Raw genomic sequence first — 14,706 nt, 5'->3', positions numbered from 1 at the left:
GATATGTTTAGGCATTCTATCACTGAACAAGTATATAAATAGTCGCTGTGTAAATCGGGGCTTGATCATCAAGCGATGCACATTTATCAAGGGAGGCAAATCCATTTGGATAAAAACTATGTTACAAACCCATTATTTCTACCTATTCCATTTAATGAAATTAAATTGTAAAGAGTTTCGTGTAATTTTAAAGCATGGGCAACTTTAAGGATTTTCCCATATATCACTTTTCTCAATTTACCAGTTTTGTAACAGACTAGGAGGACCAAAGTAGTCAAACAGTCTGGACACTGGACTAGTTCAAGCCTGGCTTACATGAATCATGTGTGTCTAGTTGATCACCTGTGTGTAACCATAGATTGAACTTATTTCTGTCTCAAAATGATAGAAGTATTATGTTAAAGAAGCATTTAACCCCAATCCAATCCAGTCCTAAACCTGTGATTGTGTTGTACACCTCATTAAGGGAAGGGTTTTTCCAGATATTTCACCTTTTATCTATGGGTACCCTACCTAGCTATCTTGACAGATATTTGGTTTGCACTTCTAAATGTAGAATAACAAGGGGGAAGTCTTGAAAGCTAACTTCTTATTTATATTTCTCGACAATAGTGGAAAAATACAATGTATCAGTAAAAATGAATAAGATAAAAACACAAAAGTTTTTCTTGTTTTAGTAAAATTGTATTTAAAAAAAAATAATATGGAGATGTATATACAATAAAAGTATGATTTTTAAAAAAAAAAAATTGACAAAATTATAATTTATTCACAGACAATAAATAAACCAACATTCTGTATCATACATACAACAGCCCTAAGAGTGACTCTTTATCAGAGAATTATTTGTTTGAAAAAACAGCTGTGTTACAGCGCAATCTGATTAAAATACAGATCTATTATTTCTTTTCGTTTTTTTTTTATACTTTCGATGGCCTACACTACATGAAGATCTGATCGGTTGTAGTGGAATCTCACATCAGGGTCATACGAGTGGCTTTTAACCCTAAGAAGTCATTGATTAATCAATCGGTGATGACGTTGCTGGTGGTTTACCCACAGTTCCCTGCATCGCAAGCCAAGAACTTGTCGTAACAGACTGTTTCATTGGCTAATCCCTCAGAACGTTGGTTATATAACGACTCTTCCAGATCCTAGTGTTATGAAGACAAGTATAACGAAATTTTGAACTATAAAAAGCGAAATGAAATAGGATCTGTGTTTTAATCAGATTGTTTTTAGCGATATGTGTAAAATAATAAATAAATATTTGAATTATAGCACACTCATTTACAGAACTCAAACAGCACTAAATGTATAAATTGTAAATACATACTAAAAAGAATAATCATTTGGTAAAATTGATATAAATTTATCAAAACCCTGAGTTAAAATTTTAATGTTGTGCATACATTCATTATGAGACTACATTTATTTAAAAATATACATATTGCACTGATCAGTGATTTTACTTGTCTAAAAGTAATGTATTCAGCGAAGAATGACTCAGATGAGATTTGTATGGGTTCTGTATATAAATCAAAGACGGCTGAAGATTAAAGCGGAAACTGCAAATTTTCTAAGAAAGTCAAAACATAATTATTTCTATGTCTTTTGCTCAATAGGTTGTCAACTCACAATTATACGATCATAGGTGTCATTCTCACACTTAAAATTCATTTACACAGGAAATAATAACACAATTACCTCCCAATTACCTCCCTTGTTTTCTATTCTCCACCATGGAGTAGCTTTTTTCAAACGTTTGAAAATGAAGAGGAAAATGATATTTTTGCCAATTTCTCAGATGGCAATAGTGAATTATAGGATTAATAGGATTATTCTTTAACAAGGTAGGGCTGTTTATGGATACCATCTATTTTCAGGCTTTATTTTAATAAATTTTAAAAATATAACTTAAAAATTTGCAATTTCCGCTTTAATATTTTCCAGTTAATTTCTTGCAAATATTCTATGCGTATGAATAAAATAGAATTTACCATGTGAAAAATATAAATAACCAATGTTTCGGTGTAAAGGGTTTGAAAAATTGGACTTTAATTTTCAGAGGAATTCTTGGAAAATTAAGTCATCCCTAAGGTATTAAAATTTTCCTGTAAGTCATACCATGGAGTTACATAGTGTTCTAGATGATTTTGTTCACATTAGGCTTACATTATTATCCAACATGGTTGTATTAGCCAAGGTAATTTATTTTCCTATTAGATTTTCAAATCGAAAATTACGTAAATAGAGATTCTTTTGAATATACAATGTACATGTACATACTATGGACCAGAAACCGAGCATGTCATCATTGCAGCAATTTTGGAATTTTGATGTCAAATCAAAAATGAAAGTCTGTCAAGAGATGCACAATCATCCAAGAAATAAGCATGTAGACCCTACATGAATTTGTGCTTTATACTTTTTTTCAAAGAGCACTGCCCCAAAAAACAACAATGTAATTAGTAGCACTAGAGGCCCAGTTCCTGGTCCATAAACATCATTCAGTCAGCACTTAGAAAAAAAAAAAAGAGATAGAAGATAATAATGAATGTAAGGATAAAATAAAAACAACTAAATATGATTAACTAACAAATCTAATAAAGACAATCTATAAATAATATTTAAAATTATATCATCTTTATAATATACTACTCTTTAACTTATAAACATTCTACATTGTAATCCAACAATAATCACACTGAAAAAACACACTGCACACCCTTATACATGTAGGTCATAAAGACCACACATGATAACAGGTGTCTTTTGATTGATAAATAATTTTGAAAGATGTTAAATTGTTTAAGCCGTATTATAGTAATTGGCCACATTACAAAAAAACCTCATCATTTTATGCGATAGAATTACTGAATTTTTCGTTACCAAGCCTTTGAAAATGGATAATCAAAATGATTTTTAACAAGTGAATCATTGTTATAACATTACTATTAAATTCAGTAATTGTATTCTATAATGTTTAGTGTTTTATGAAATCATATTTCTTTACTTATAACATTTCTAATTATTGAAAGTTGTCCTGATGATCAATGACAGATGAAATGTAGAATGTAAGCATGATTTAAATTATACCCAACAAACAAACATACACTTATTTATCCACTAACACATTCACAAACAAACATACAATTCATACATAAATATCTACATTTCTAGAGATATACAGCCACATTCATTTCCTGTTTGACAAATCAAATAAAATTCTATTCTTAAATAATTAAAAATCTGTAGATGATTTTTGCTCTAGCCTTGAAATAAGGCATACTAGTTCAATAGTGCCTTACAATTTGTCAGGTAGACCTACAACTAGAATCATTATTTCCAGGCCTGCATTTGCAAACAATTTTAGATTTACATTTAGAACCTTTCTCTATTTTTTTGGCATTGATATTTATCAGGAAATTATCAAATGTTCAGCTCATAAGACTACACGTACATGTAATTTTATACAGGATTTCTCTCAGTCTTTGGTTTTAAAGTGTAGTTCTTAGCACCAAACATGGCAAAATGTCAGCTCTACATAAATTGTCCCGAGATCTGCTATTCTACTCTTCCTTGAAAGTGTATGTTTTCAGGATTCAATGCACTATCATTTAAGAGCTCTGTTAATCAAGTTTCACTCTCCAAAACTAAAGTTTCCTTTTAATGGATTAAAAGATTCTGTTTACTGCATGTAAACATCAACACTATCAATCAATATTTTAATCATTTAACCAATCAAAGCTGTGTCAGGTGACATTCTTTATAGCCGTCATCTATTGGTTCACTTTTTATCGTGGGATAAGTGGCATTAGAGTTCGTTGATTGACGAGTTGCCATAGAGACCAAGTTAATGGGATCTGTGTCTGTGTGCATAGATTGACTGGTTGCCATGGAGACTAAGTTAATGTGATTTGAGTAATTGTTCATAGATTGACTGGTTGCCATGGTGACCAAGTTTACAGGGCTTGTATTTCTGTTTTCAGATTGACTAGAACTAGATGTAAGCATGTTATCAGGGCTGGTGCGGGAATCCCTCGATTGACTAGATGTTGGAACCTGGTTGCTGGGTTCTGTTATTTGATTGGTTGCATTGTTTTTTGGTAGTGGATAAGGGTAAGGAAGTGGCTGAAACTGATTCCAGTTTGGTTGGAAGCCATTATTAGACATGTGAGCCATCTGATGCTGTGTGTAGTCTGGTATTTGGGAAGGGTGTGGATTAAACATTAAGTTGGATTGTGTGATTGGAGGACGGAATGGAGGAAACGGATATGGAGCCTGGGACATAGCTTGTGACATTGCATATTGTGACGTCAAAGTAGATGGCAGTGTCATGCCGTTAGTTGTATATGGAAAGTTATTTGCATAATTAGCACCTCCATAGTCCTGAGATTGAAATGGTCTCTCCTGTTTAATGTATGGAACCGTTGGTCCACTTTGACATGTTATTGGTCCAGGATAATGTGGAGGTATTGCTCCTGAGTATGGTTGAGTAACCTCTCCTGAATAAGGATGATTTACTTCCCCTGAGTATGGTTTAGCTACTTCCCCGGATGTGACGGTTGCTTCAGCCGATTTACGATTTCGCTTTTTCTTTGGTTTAGGTTTTGATTGTTCCCCATTTTCCAATTTCACAGAAGTTCCTTGTAGCGCAGCATTGTAGCCTTCATCAGTAGGTTCCTCTTTCTTAACTTTCAGTTCTAATTTAGGAAACACAACTTCCGATTCATCTAATTCCTTGATATCGCCTTTCAGATGATCTCGTAATTTTTTCAGAGCTGCATAAAATGGAACTTTATCCACAGCCCGAGGTAGTTGAGCACATCTTGCACTGGATGAAGGCATCACATAAACAACCTACAAACATAGATGTCAAAATAATCAAATCACTACTGGAGACTCACGACCAGATTATATTAGTAGAAAATTTCTTCATTTTACTTCATGAAAGTTTACAAATTCATTTGATAATAAGAGGCACTGATTGTCATTTGAGGGATTTTTAATCCCTTGCAAACAGGAGTCTCGATAACTGGATTTGCATCACACTTTGCAAATCAAATCTTGCCCGTTGCTAATCAATATGCTACAAAGTAACGCTAATCAATTTGCTACAAAGTAGCTAACTTGATTCACACAAATGCTAATTATAGATTTATGTCCCTTTTTTAACTGTAAAAAGTTGTTGACAGCTTTTTCGACATTTCTTTGCTAGTTTAGTCCAGATCATCTAGTATCTAATACCTATTACTGCTAAAAGCAAAGTTTAAGCGCCCCATATATTATGCGTTGGCAGGGAATTTTCGATTGACAATAGTGATCTTTGTTGTAATGTCTGTCAAATTCTGTTAATCAAGTTCGAAAAGTTATCAAGACCATTGCTTGCAAACTACAATATTGTTTTCTTAATTAAATAATATATAATCAATCCGAGTACCTTTTAGCGTGGATTATGCCATCAAACGTATGTTATTCATTAGATATGATGTAAAACAGCTAAAAATAGTACTAAATTTTAAGTTCCAATCAATAAATCTCAGGATAAAAATGATAATTTTGATTTAATTTCAAGGTTTAGAAATGAAGAACACCACACTTACAGTATCTGTGCCTTCTAACTTTTCAGGTTGTTTTCCAATACTAAATTTTTTATGGCCGACAAACACTTCATAAATACCTGCAATAAAATATCAATATTCCAATCAAAATGGCAGAACAGTGAATGAATACTACCTCCAAATCATATCCCAACTGAAGACAATTTTTGTGTAGTCTCTCAGCAAGTCTGAATGAAAATATATGCTTACATCAATGTTGAGGGATTATTCACCGTATGTATTTGTATTCTTAATTTTGCAATGACTAAGTTCCATTCTATGATATAAACAACAACACCCCTCTCACCATCACTTCCCTCAAAAAATGATAAATAACAAACCTTTTCCATTAAATGCTGCTATTTTAGGTTTATATTTTAACAGTTTTTCTTTCAGTATAGCTCCACCCTCTTTAATTTCCTTCCTGGAAAAACAAGTGATTAAAATTCACAACTAATATCAGGCATCCATCTTAAACATACGTTATGCAAGAGTTAAATCTGCCTATTGCAGGTCCTTCTTTAAGCCTTAGATGTTATATAAACTATTAATTAGACTTTTATTAAAATGACAAGACCATAATCAACTCTCAATTTGAATCGGATCTACGGTTCAACGACAGTTGATGATTAATCGTAAAAATTGATAATCGAGACTTTGTTTATTATCATAACAAAGGTACCAATGACAATCAAGGCTACAGTGTTATTGAAATCAGAATTTCCCGTCTCAAATTAATTTAACTGAAATTTTCAGCATATTCCTTTTACATTATTTATTTTTTAAACATTATAGTGAGAACTGTTAGCTCTTTATCTAATTTGACATAATGCCGCTTTAATTAGGATAATTGTTTTGTGTTTCTGTATCAACCGGGCTAATGAAGATAAGCACACTGCTAATGCTATTCATGGAACATCAATTCCATTCCATCCAAACAACTGAACACTTTTTCTTTGTGAGACCTTCCACACTGCACCATTATAACGGGGAAACCTGCCGGGAAATTTTCGGCCAACACCGGAATTCCACCCAAGACTTCCTGGTTAGTCAGTCAGCATCTTACCCATCGAGTAACCATCAGTCCACACCAAAAAAAAATAGACCAAAGCGAAAAATTTCAAACTCTGACTACAGTGTAGTTTTCGAAAATAGAGAGAGAGAGAAATGGGGTTTAACGTCCACTCGACACAAACTAGGTCATTTCGGGACTAACATATGGTTTAATTTTATTAACATAATTCGCTTGCGCGTAGGGGTCTTTAGCAGTGGGAGGAAACCGGAGGACCCGGAGAAAACCCACGAGGTTGGACAGGCGAAGTTTTCGAAAAGATTTGCTGGCATATGATATAAAACTTACGTTTTGAGATCAGCACTTCCTCTCGTTGTTCGAGCGCACATGTTGGTAAATCCAATACCATGTTCTAATAATTTAAAATCTTCATAGGCGTTCATTGGTTCAGGTATCAGACCAGATAAATACAGACATTTCCCTGTTAATAGAAACCCCGTTTAATTAATATGTTCCTGCAAGGTAGATCAAGTCACTAATTGATTGCAAAAAATTATGTCTAAAACCTCTGATCGTCAATCACATTTTTCAGATAACATTTCAAATTTTTCACAGCTTGATCCATGCCAATATGTACTCATTGATTATTTAGAATTTAATTAAGAAAATATTAATAGGATATAATCTTCTGGCTTATATACAGTTGGATTTAAAAGGAAAGCATTTAGCCATAAAATCGTTTTAAGAAATTTGATGCGTGAGGGCGGTTTATGTTTTCTTGTTTTTATTTTGTCAAAATTTAGCTGTTTTTTCATTTTCAAGAAATACACATAATTATTATAAATTGAATATTTATTGAACACAAAAAAATAAGTAAGAATTTGAAATAAAGGCCGAATAATGTCAGTCATAGAGAAGTCTGGACATAAGGAACCTGTCACAGACTTTTTCAAGTACAAATGAACACAAGACATATACACAAACCTGGACATCAGACACTTGTTACAGACGTTGTCAGATACAAATATCACACAATGTATACTAATGTCCAAAAGAAAGTATACACTATACATTTCGTGCTGCATCAACCAAAGTCGTTTTCCATTGTACTAGGTCAATCTGTTTCGCTTTTTTATTTTGCTAAGAAATGTTGAGTTTGGACGCAAGAGACAAACTTAGTAATGTTTTATCAAATGTTTTTAATCTAAACAAAACTTAGTCATAATTTTAGTGTGTATACTTTCTTTTGGACATTAGTATATATACATGTATTATAATATAAATGTTTATGATAATTTTAGTCTGACATTGTCTGTGACAGGTGCCTTATGTCCCAACCTGATCAAAACACAGATCCTATTTTGTTTTGTTTTTATAGTTCAAAATTCCGTTTTACTTGTCTTTACTACACTAGGATCTGAAAGAATTGTTATCATTGACATGTTCTGAATGGTGTGAGGGCTTAGGCAATGAAACGGTCTGTAACGGCGAGCTATAGGCGCGTTTTGCACAGAACTGTGGGTAATCCACTAGTAACATCAACGCTGATTGGTTAATCAAATGTCTGACATCATAGGGTCAAAAGCCGCTCGTGTGACCTATGACGCGACCTATCGCTACAACCTGTCATATCTTCATGTAGTGTAGGCCATCGAAAGTATAAAAAAAAGAAACGAAATGTAGGTCTGTATTATAATCAGATTGCTTATGTCCAGACTTGGTCATAGAGAATAATCAAGTGTCTACTTACAGAAATGATTACCAGGACCAGCGTAATGATGTCCCACATACGCAGCAAATAACCCTGGATTAATCCCCACCTGGAGAAGAAAATGTTCAACATTATTAACAATATGTTTAATTGACCTCACAAATGCAAACATATGTTTTTTCATTCAACTGAAATCAAATATCATGAGTAAGTTTGAGTGTGAATTGTGCTTAAGGGGACGTGTTCAAAAACTTTCCCAGTAATTTGACTGCTTAAAGACAGACAAACAATTCAAAAATTATGTCTGACTATCCATTGTGTTCTGGTTTTTCAAAATCTTATGCAATAACAGGAATTATTGTGGCCCTAGATGCTTTAAAGGGACAATAACACTCTTGCTGGCTTGAAAGCTCCAGAAAATAAATAATATCTCTATCTAAGTACTAGATGTTTAAGTGTCCTACCTGTTATGTGAATTATCCATTACATCCAATTTTACTTGTCCAGAGGGTTCGAAAATATTTTTAAATTGAAGTTTCATTTGAAAAGGTTTACATTAGACGTTTCAAACCATTATGTTGAATTTTTCAAAAATTTTAAATAAGGTGTGTTAAGATGAAATTTGTATCATCAATTAATTGAAATATTCTAAAATAGTACAATTTGTTGACCAGAATAAAGATTGGGACATATTATTCAGTTACAACAAGAGTGGTATTGAGCCTTTAATACAGCTTAAAATAGAGACGTAATGTCATCCTTCTATCTTGGCATACAATTTTTTTCAAATAACAGTATGGGCTTTATTTATACAATATGGAGAGTGATGTGATGAGTTCAATGAAATGTACGTTTGTGTACTCTATTTTAAGGTCTTTGAGCAGCATCAATATTTTACTGTACTTATTGTCTTACTCTCAACCTTTAAATCACACTTATATCTACATGTACATCACAAACAGAAGATATGTTTAAGAGAGTTTGAAAAAATTAACTATGACCCTCTATCCTCCACCACTTACAAGGGGAAGCAGAAAACATGTTTTGAGAGAGTCTGAATGAATGAAATATTACTTGTCAGTCACTCTATCCTCCACCACTTACAAGGGGAAGCAAAAAACATGTTTTGAGAGAGTCTGAATGAATGAAATATTCCTTGTCAGTCACTTTCTCCTCCACCACTTACAAGGGGAAGCAAAAAACATGTTTTGAGAGAGTCTGAATGAATGAAATATTACTTGTCAGTCACTCTATCCTCCACCACTTACAAGGGGAAGCAAAAAAAGGGAAGTACTAGAAAACATGTTTGAGAGAGTTTGAAAGAATGAACAATTCCTTGTCAGTCCCTTCCATCCTCCACAACTGACATGGGGAAGCAGAAAATAGTTTGAGATTTAGAATGAATTAACTAATATTATTTTATATGTGTAACACTCACAATAACAATATCAAGATTCTCTGCTAGATGATCTGGTAACAATCTTTTGGCCACTTCTTCTTCAGGCATCCCGTGAAATCTGTCATGTTTCTTCTTAACTTTTGGTAAATGATCAGTTATCTTCTCTTGTTTCAGTTTTTTAATCGGAACTTCGCAGCCTTCTGGTAATTGTACCATACTTTCTGTATTGACATCAAACGCTGACCTGAAAATATCAGGAAATAAATCAGTCCAATACTTTTAGGGGGTTTGTTATTGACAATTTCAAAAGAAGTGACCATGGACCAAAGCAACATTTTTTTAATTCTTATTACTGCCTGGAATTAAGGATTTTAGTTATAACAGATATCAGGCAAAATGTCCAGAAATAACAATCTGATTTAAAACACAGATCCTTTTTCGTTTTTTTTTTTTTTTACAGTTCAAAATTTTGTTTTATTTGTCTGTACTACACCAGGATCATATGCCATACAGTGTGCTATGAGGGAAATTTTGCCCGAGCAGCAGCACTATGGCCTACTATTATATCAAATTCCAACTGCCAAAGGATCTTTTACATGCACACAAATGTATACACAGGTCCTCGACTAGACAGCTGTCCTTGTCAGGCCCTCCGTCCTGCACCACAGACAAGGGGAAACCACCCCGAAAAAGTCTGATGAACTTTCTCGGCCAATGCTAGGGTGACCCACCATAAATAAATATCTCCATATATCTCCTTATATCTCGACAATTACGCCACAATATTTATATATATGCCAAGCCTCAAATCAGTTTCACACAATTATAGTCACTAAATAAACGATCATGTTGTACTTAATAAGCTATGACCATTAATCATCTATAAATAATAGACTGAAAACTGGTTCCAAGTGTCGTCCATTACATCCAGACACTTTTGAGTAAAAGATAGGTTACGTGCCCTTGTTTTGAAATTAGTCTCGCTTAACCAGTCTATCGACCATTCTACGTCTGATTGACAGGTCGGGATAATCAAGACTACTTTTTTACGAAACATAACAGAAAGCTAGAACAAGAAATTGAATTTAGAAATAAGCACGTTAGGTAGCTCAACAATCGTTTTAAGAACCTTGTAAAAGTAAAATGAAACTACTGCAAGTATCATGTTCCTGTCTAATCCGAGTGATTCAGAGATATTATTTGTACTAAACCAAAAGATGCCGCTCTTAACGGTACAGTTAATGATAAAGCGATTTAAAAAATGAAACGAACGTAATTTCTAAATCTGCTGTAATAACCAAGAAGCTTAATTTCACTGCTATTCAAAATCGTCAACAATAAATTTTTTACGGCTGTAATAGTTGATAGATTTGTAGAGAATTGCACGTGCCATGGCTATTTATAGTATCATATTGTCAGAAAGTTGGTCTCGGCACGGCGAATGTGTACGCTTCAGTGGTAGTCTCGAACTATCAGCGGTGGACTTTATTTCTGTAGAGCACATGGGCCACCCTACCAATGCAGACTAGCGAGTCAGCTTCTTACCCACTTAGCCACCGTGGCTCCCATGTGACTAAATAATAAAGGAGAGAAATAATTTTCTTTGCACGAAAAATCTTGTTTACTTCCCAGACAATATCACTTCTTAAAATAGTCAAATTAAAATGATTTCAAGATATTTACCAGTCTGTAGGTTCTCTTTTTATACCAGGCTCTTGTTTTACTTTTGGCTTGCGTTTGGCTCGAGGTTTTTTAGGTGTTGTTTTTGACGTAGCTTGATTAAATACTGGCATCTGGGGAGTTCTTTCTTCTATAACCGCATTTAAGCTGAAATAAAAAAAACAATTGTCCCAATTCAATATTAACCTTGAAAATTCATTACATGAAGCCCCTGCACGGGATCATCTCACACTACATTGTACAGGACCAGACGCAATTCTGTTATCAGAATACCAATCCGCACATCAAGCTGGCATTCAATTTCCACTACAGAAACTATCCAGTTATCAGCTCCAAATTTAATGAGGGTTAAGAGATAATCTTGTACCAGGTCTTACGAGAGGGGGGTGCAGCTGGTGTGCCGCCCAAGGGCCAATATGAGTCTATTGGGCCCATGAATATCTAAGTTCAAAATTGATATGGGCAATTATGCATGAATTTTTTATTGTTCCTTTGAAGCTTATATAAGTATGTACAAATGTTTTTGCTTTATCACAATCTGCTAGTGAATCATCTAGATATGACTTAGTGTTGGAAAGGAGGGAGGGAGGGGTGGGGGCAAAAAAGTTCTCGCCCCAGCACATTTTTTTCCTCTGAAGGGCCCTGTCTTGTACCCACCAGTTTTATATCACACGTAATGTCTTTTCAATATGGAAATTATTTTTATCAAATGTATAAGCAATTTTAATTGAAATAAGAGCCACGAAAGGGTAATTTTCAGAGAATAACTCATTTAAATTTTTCAGTCAGTCTTGGTACAATGTCCACTAGACTGGATTACACATGAGAAAAATATTTCAGGTGCCAACTGTTCATACCTCTGTGATATAGAATCCTGATATAGCGATACCGGTATCGCTGCTGGAGCAGCCATCTTTTACCAAACTGTTGAAACCTACAATTACAAATAAACATATTGTCATGTATACAAGGATTATCGGTACTGAAAACTGTTATGAGCTAATTTTAAATTCTGTCTCTAATGGGGATCAATGGTGTTTTGACTGAGACACAACAAAACCTTTTTTTTTCAAAAATGAAATTTTGTCTGGTTTTGAAAAAGACAACATCTAAAACCCCAACATACCAGATTAAAATTTAATAATGAAGAATTCAGACCATAAGCTTACACAATCAAATGTTTATTACATACTATCATCAAATAACATAATGGACCAATATTATTTGGGCTAATGAAGACAGGCATATTCCATACAGTGTGCTATGAGGCAAATTTTGCACTACAGCCTACTCTTTTATCAAATTTCAACTATCGGTTCTTTTACATACATGCCGATGTGTATGCCGGACCTCAGGTTTTCGTCCCATCTGACGACTACATGTTGCCATGCCAGGCCATTGGTCTTGTACAATTGACAAGGAGAAATCAAGACGGAAAATCCTGATGAACTTTATTGGTCAACACAGGGTTTGAACACGATACCTCCAGTATCAGCAAGCAACTGGTTTAGTCACTGCACCGCCAATACTGATCTGAATTATGCGCATTTAAAGATTAGGACTATGGTACAATAGCAAATAAGCTTCTATTTCGAATTACAACTATGTAAGGGTTCTTTTACACATACACGCCAATACATTGTACCATGTTTTTTTGTCTATTTGAATGACTAGACAATGTTCCCTTCCAGGCCCTCCATCCAAGAACACTAACAAGGGGAAACCATGCTGGAAAACCCACAGACAACCAGTTGTCCAACAAGAAGATTGAACGCTAGACCTTCGTTTTCCAGGTTGGCTTACGATGCTGTGAAGTAAGCCAATTTGGTGGTTGAAAATTAAGAGAAAGACATTTAAATCAATTGAAAATAAGGTGATCAGGGCCAGTGAGTAAAAAAAATCTTATATTCTAATATTCAAAGAACTGAAAATGTCTTCTTCTCGTCTAAATTATGAGTTTTTAATGAAAAAAAAATATATAGAGTGTAGGTATCCTTAATCTCGAGTCAACATTTCCCGAAGTTAAATATAAACAGTCTGGAGACGTGTGGCTGGGTTTTGGGAATTGTGTTTTGACATACCGTAACATAAAAGAATGACTCAAGATAGCCTAGTCAATACTTCAATTGCTGACTTTTGTTTCTTGATCGCATCCCCATCAATGAAGTTATTGACTTCATCAAGCGATTGTTGAAAGCACAAGAAGGTATAAGTATCTATTAACGGATTAAAATTAGAACAATACTCACTTACACACCGTTATTTTTTCACAGATTTTCTTCGGCATAAAGCACCTTGCATTCAGCTTTGTTTGCAACCCAAATATTCTCTCCATGGATTTCATTGGTCAGAAAGTTGGCCTCTTAACCAATCAAACAACATTTACTGACGAGTTAGGAATATCGCGCATGCGGATTAACAAACAAGATGTCTGCGCCCTGTGAAGCATGAAGAAAACCGTTGGAGAGTTACGTAATGTTATTTAACGGGTTCTCGCCCCGTTGATTGCGTGTAGTATGGGTATCTGAAGACAGAAATTTATAGTTGACATCTAAAGAATGGTCTTTAGTAAAACTATTTTATATATTGTTGAAAAGTGGCCAGGAAAAGCTTTAGGAGTTTATCGTTTTTTGCCAGGATTCTTCGTTCTTGGGGCTGCCCTTGAATTTAGTATGGTAAATTGGAGAGTTGGGGAAACAAATTTCTGTTAGTATTTTAATACAGGTTATAATTATTACATGTTATTATTATTGATTGGTCGATTTTTCTCGGAAATCCACACCGAAAACTTTGTTTTTATCAAAACTGATGTTACAATATATTTAAAATGAAAGTAGACATGTAGCCTGTTCTATTGACATTAAGTTGCCTAAAACATCTTAATATTGTGGTAAGTCGACCCGTAGATTTCTCGAGTCATTCAAATTTTATTGTATGTAATGAATATGGGCTATCAGTTGATTTAAGGTTATGTAATCAGGTTTTTTAGGCTTTGGTGCTCAAACATATAATCGATTTGAGTCTGAGAAAAAAACGTGATCAGAGAGACTTCATAATTATTGTAGTAAATTTGATGAAAGATTGAAACATCCCACCTTGAAATCTTAAGTGTTTTTATAATATCGTTTATGCTTTCAGATAAAGTTTATAAAAGAAGAAAAGCAAGGGAATTAGCTGAAGGGGAAATAGCTGAACAACAGAAATCAGTCAAGCATAAGATTTAAATTCTTAAGATTACTATAAAATACAAGAATGCCAGCTGGTGTTAGTTTAACTCGTTATTTTAGCTTCTCGGCTGCAG

General features: G+C 34.1%; 1 protein-coding gene across 2 annotated transcripts; it reads right to left on the bottom strand.

Annotated features, from left to right (window-relative positions):
• Positions 1-686: 686 nt before the first annotated feature.
• On the bottom strand, positions 687-13,715 carry LOC126828255 (uncharacterized). 2 transcript variants are annotated; one of them, XM_050557922.2, is made up of 9 exons: positions 13,655-13,715; positions 12,263-12,339; positions 11,409-11,552; positions 9,765-9,969; positions 8,366-8,435; positions 6,964-7,096; positions 5,945-6,027; positions 5,607-5,683; positions 687-4,863 (listed from the first exon to the last, which is right to left on the bottom strand). In XM_050557922.2, exons 2-9 carry the CDS (start codon positions 12,316-12,318, stop codon positions 3,745-3,747), a joined length of 1,887 nt encoding a protein of 628 aa, XP_050413879.2. In that variant the 5' UTR covers positions 12,319-12,339; positions 13,655-13,715; the 3' UTR covers positions 687-3,744. The 2 variants fall into 2 exon arrangements, with proteins under 2 accessions (XP_050413879.2, XP_050413880.2); XM_050557923.2 differs by having other exon boundaries at positions 13,663-13,704.
• Positions 13,716-14,706: the final 991 nt, after the last annotated feature.

This window comes from Patella vulgata, chromosome 7 (genome assembly GCF_932274485.2).
Source record: "Patella vulgata chromosome 7, xgPatVulg1.2, whole genome shotgun sequence".
Taxonomy (NCBI): Eukaryota; Metazoa; Mollusca; class Gastropoda; family Patellidae; genus Patella; species Patella vulgata.
The sequence above is the reverse complement of the archived record's forward strand: the minus strand, read 5'-3'. Positions and strand labels throughout refer to the sequence as shown.

Excerpts from the sequence above, each read along its gene's own strand:
- LOC126828255 (XM_050557922.2), bottom strand. The coding sequence starts at position 12,318 with ATGGCTGCTCCAGCAGCGATACCGGTATCGCTATATCAGGATTCTATA. Across the intron at positions 7,097-8,365 it reads TGGTCCTGGTAATCATTTCT|GGAAATGTCTGTATTTATCT; the intron begins GTAAGTAGACAC and ends TTCTATTAACAG. Across the intron at positions 5,684-5,944 it reads AGCAGCATTTAATGGAAAAG|GTATTTATGAAGTGTTTGTC; the intron begins GTTTGTTATTTA and ends ATTTTATTGCAG.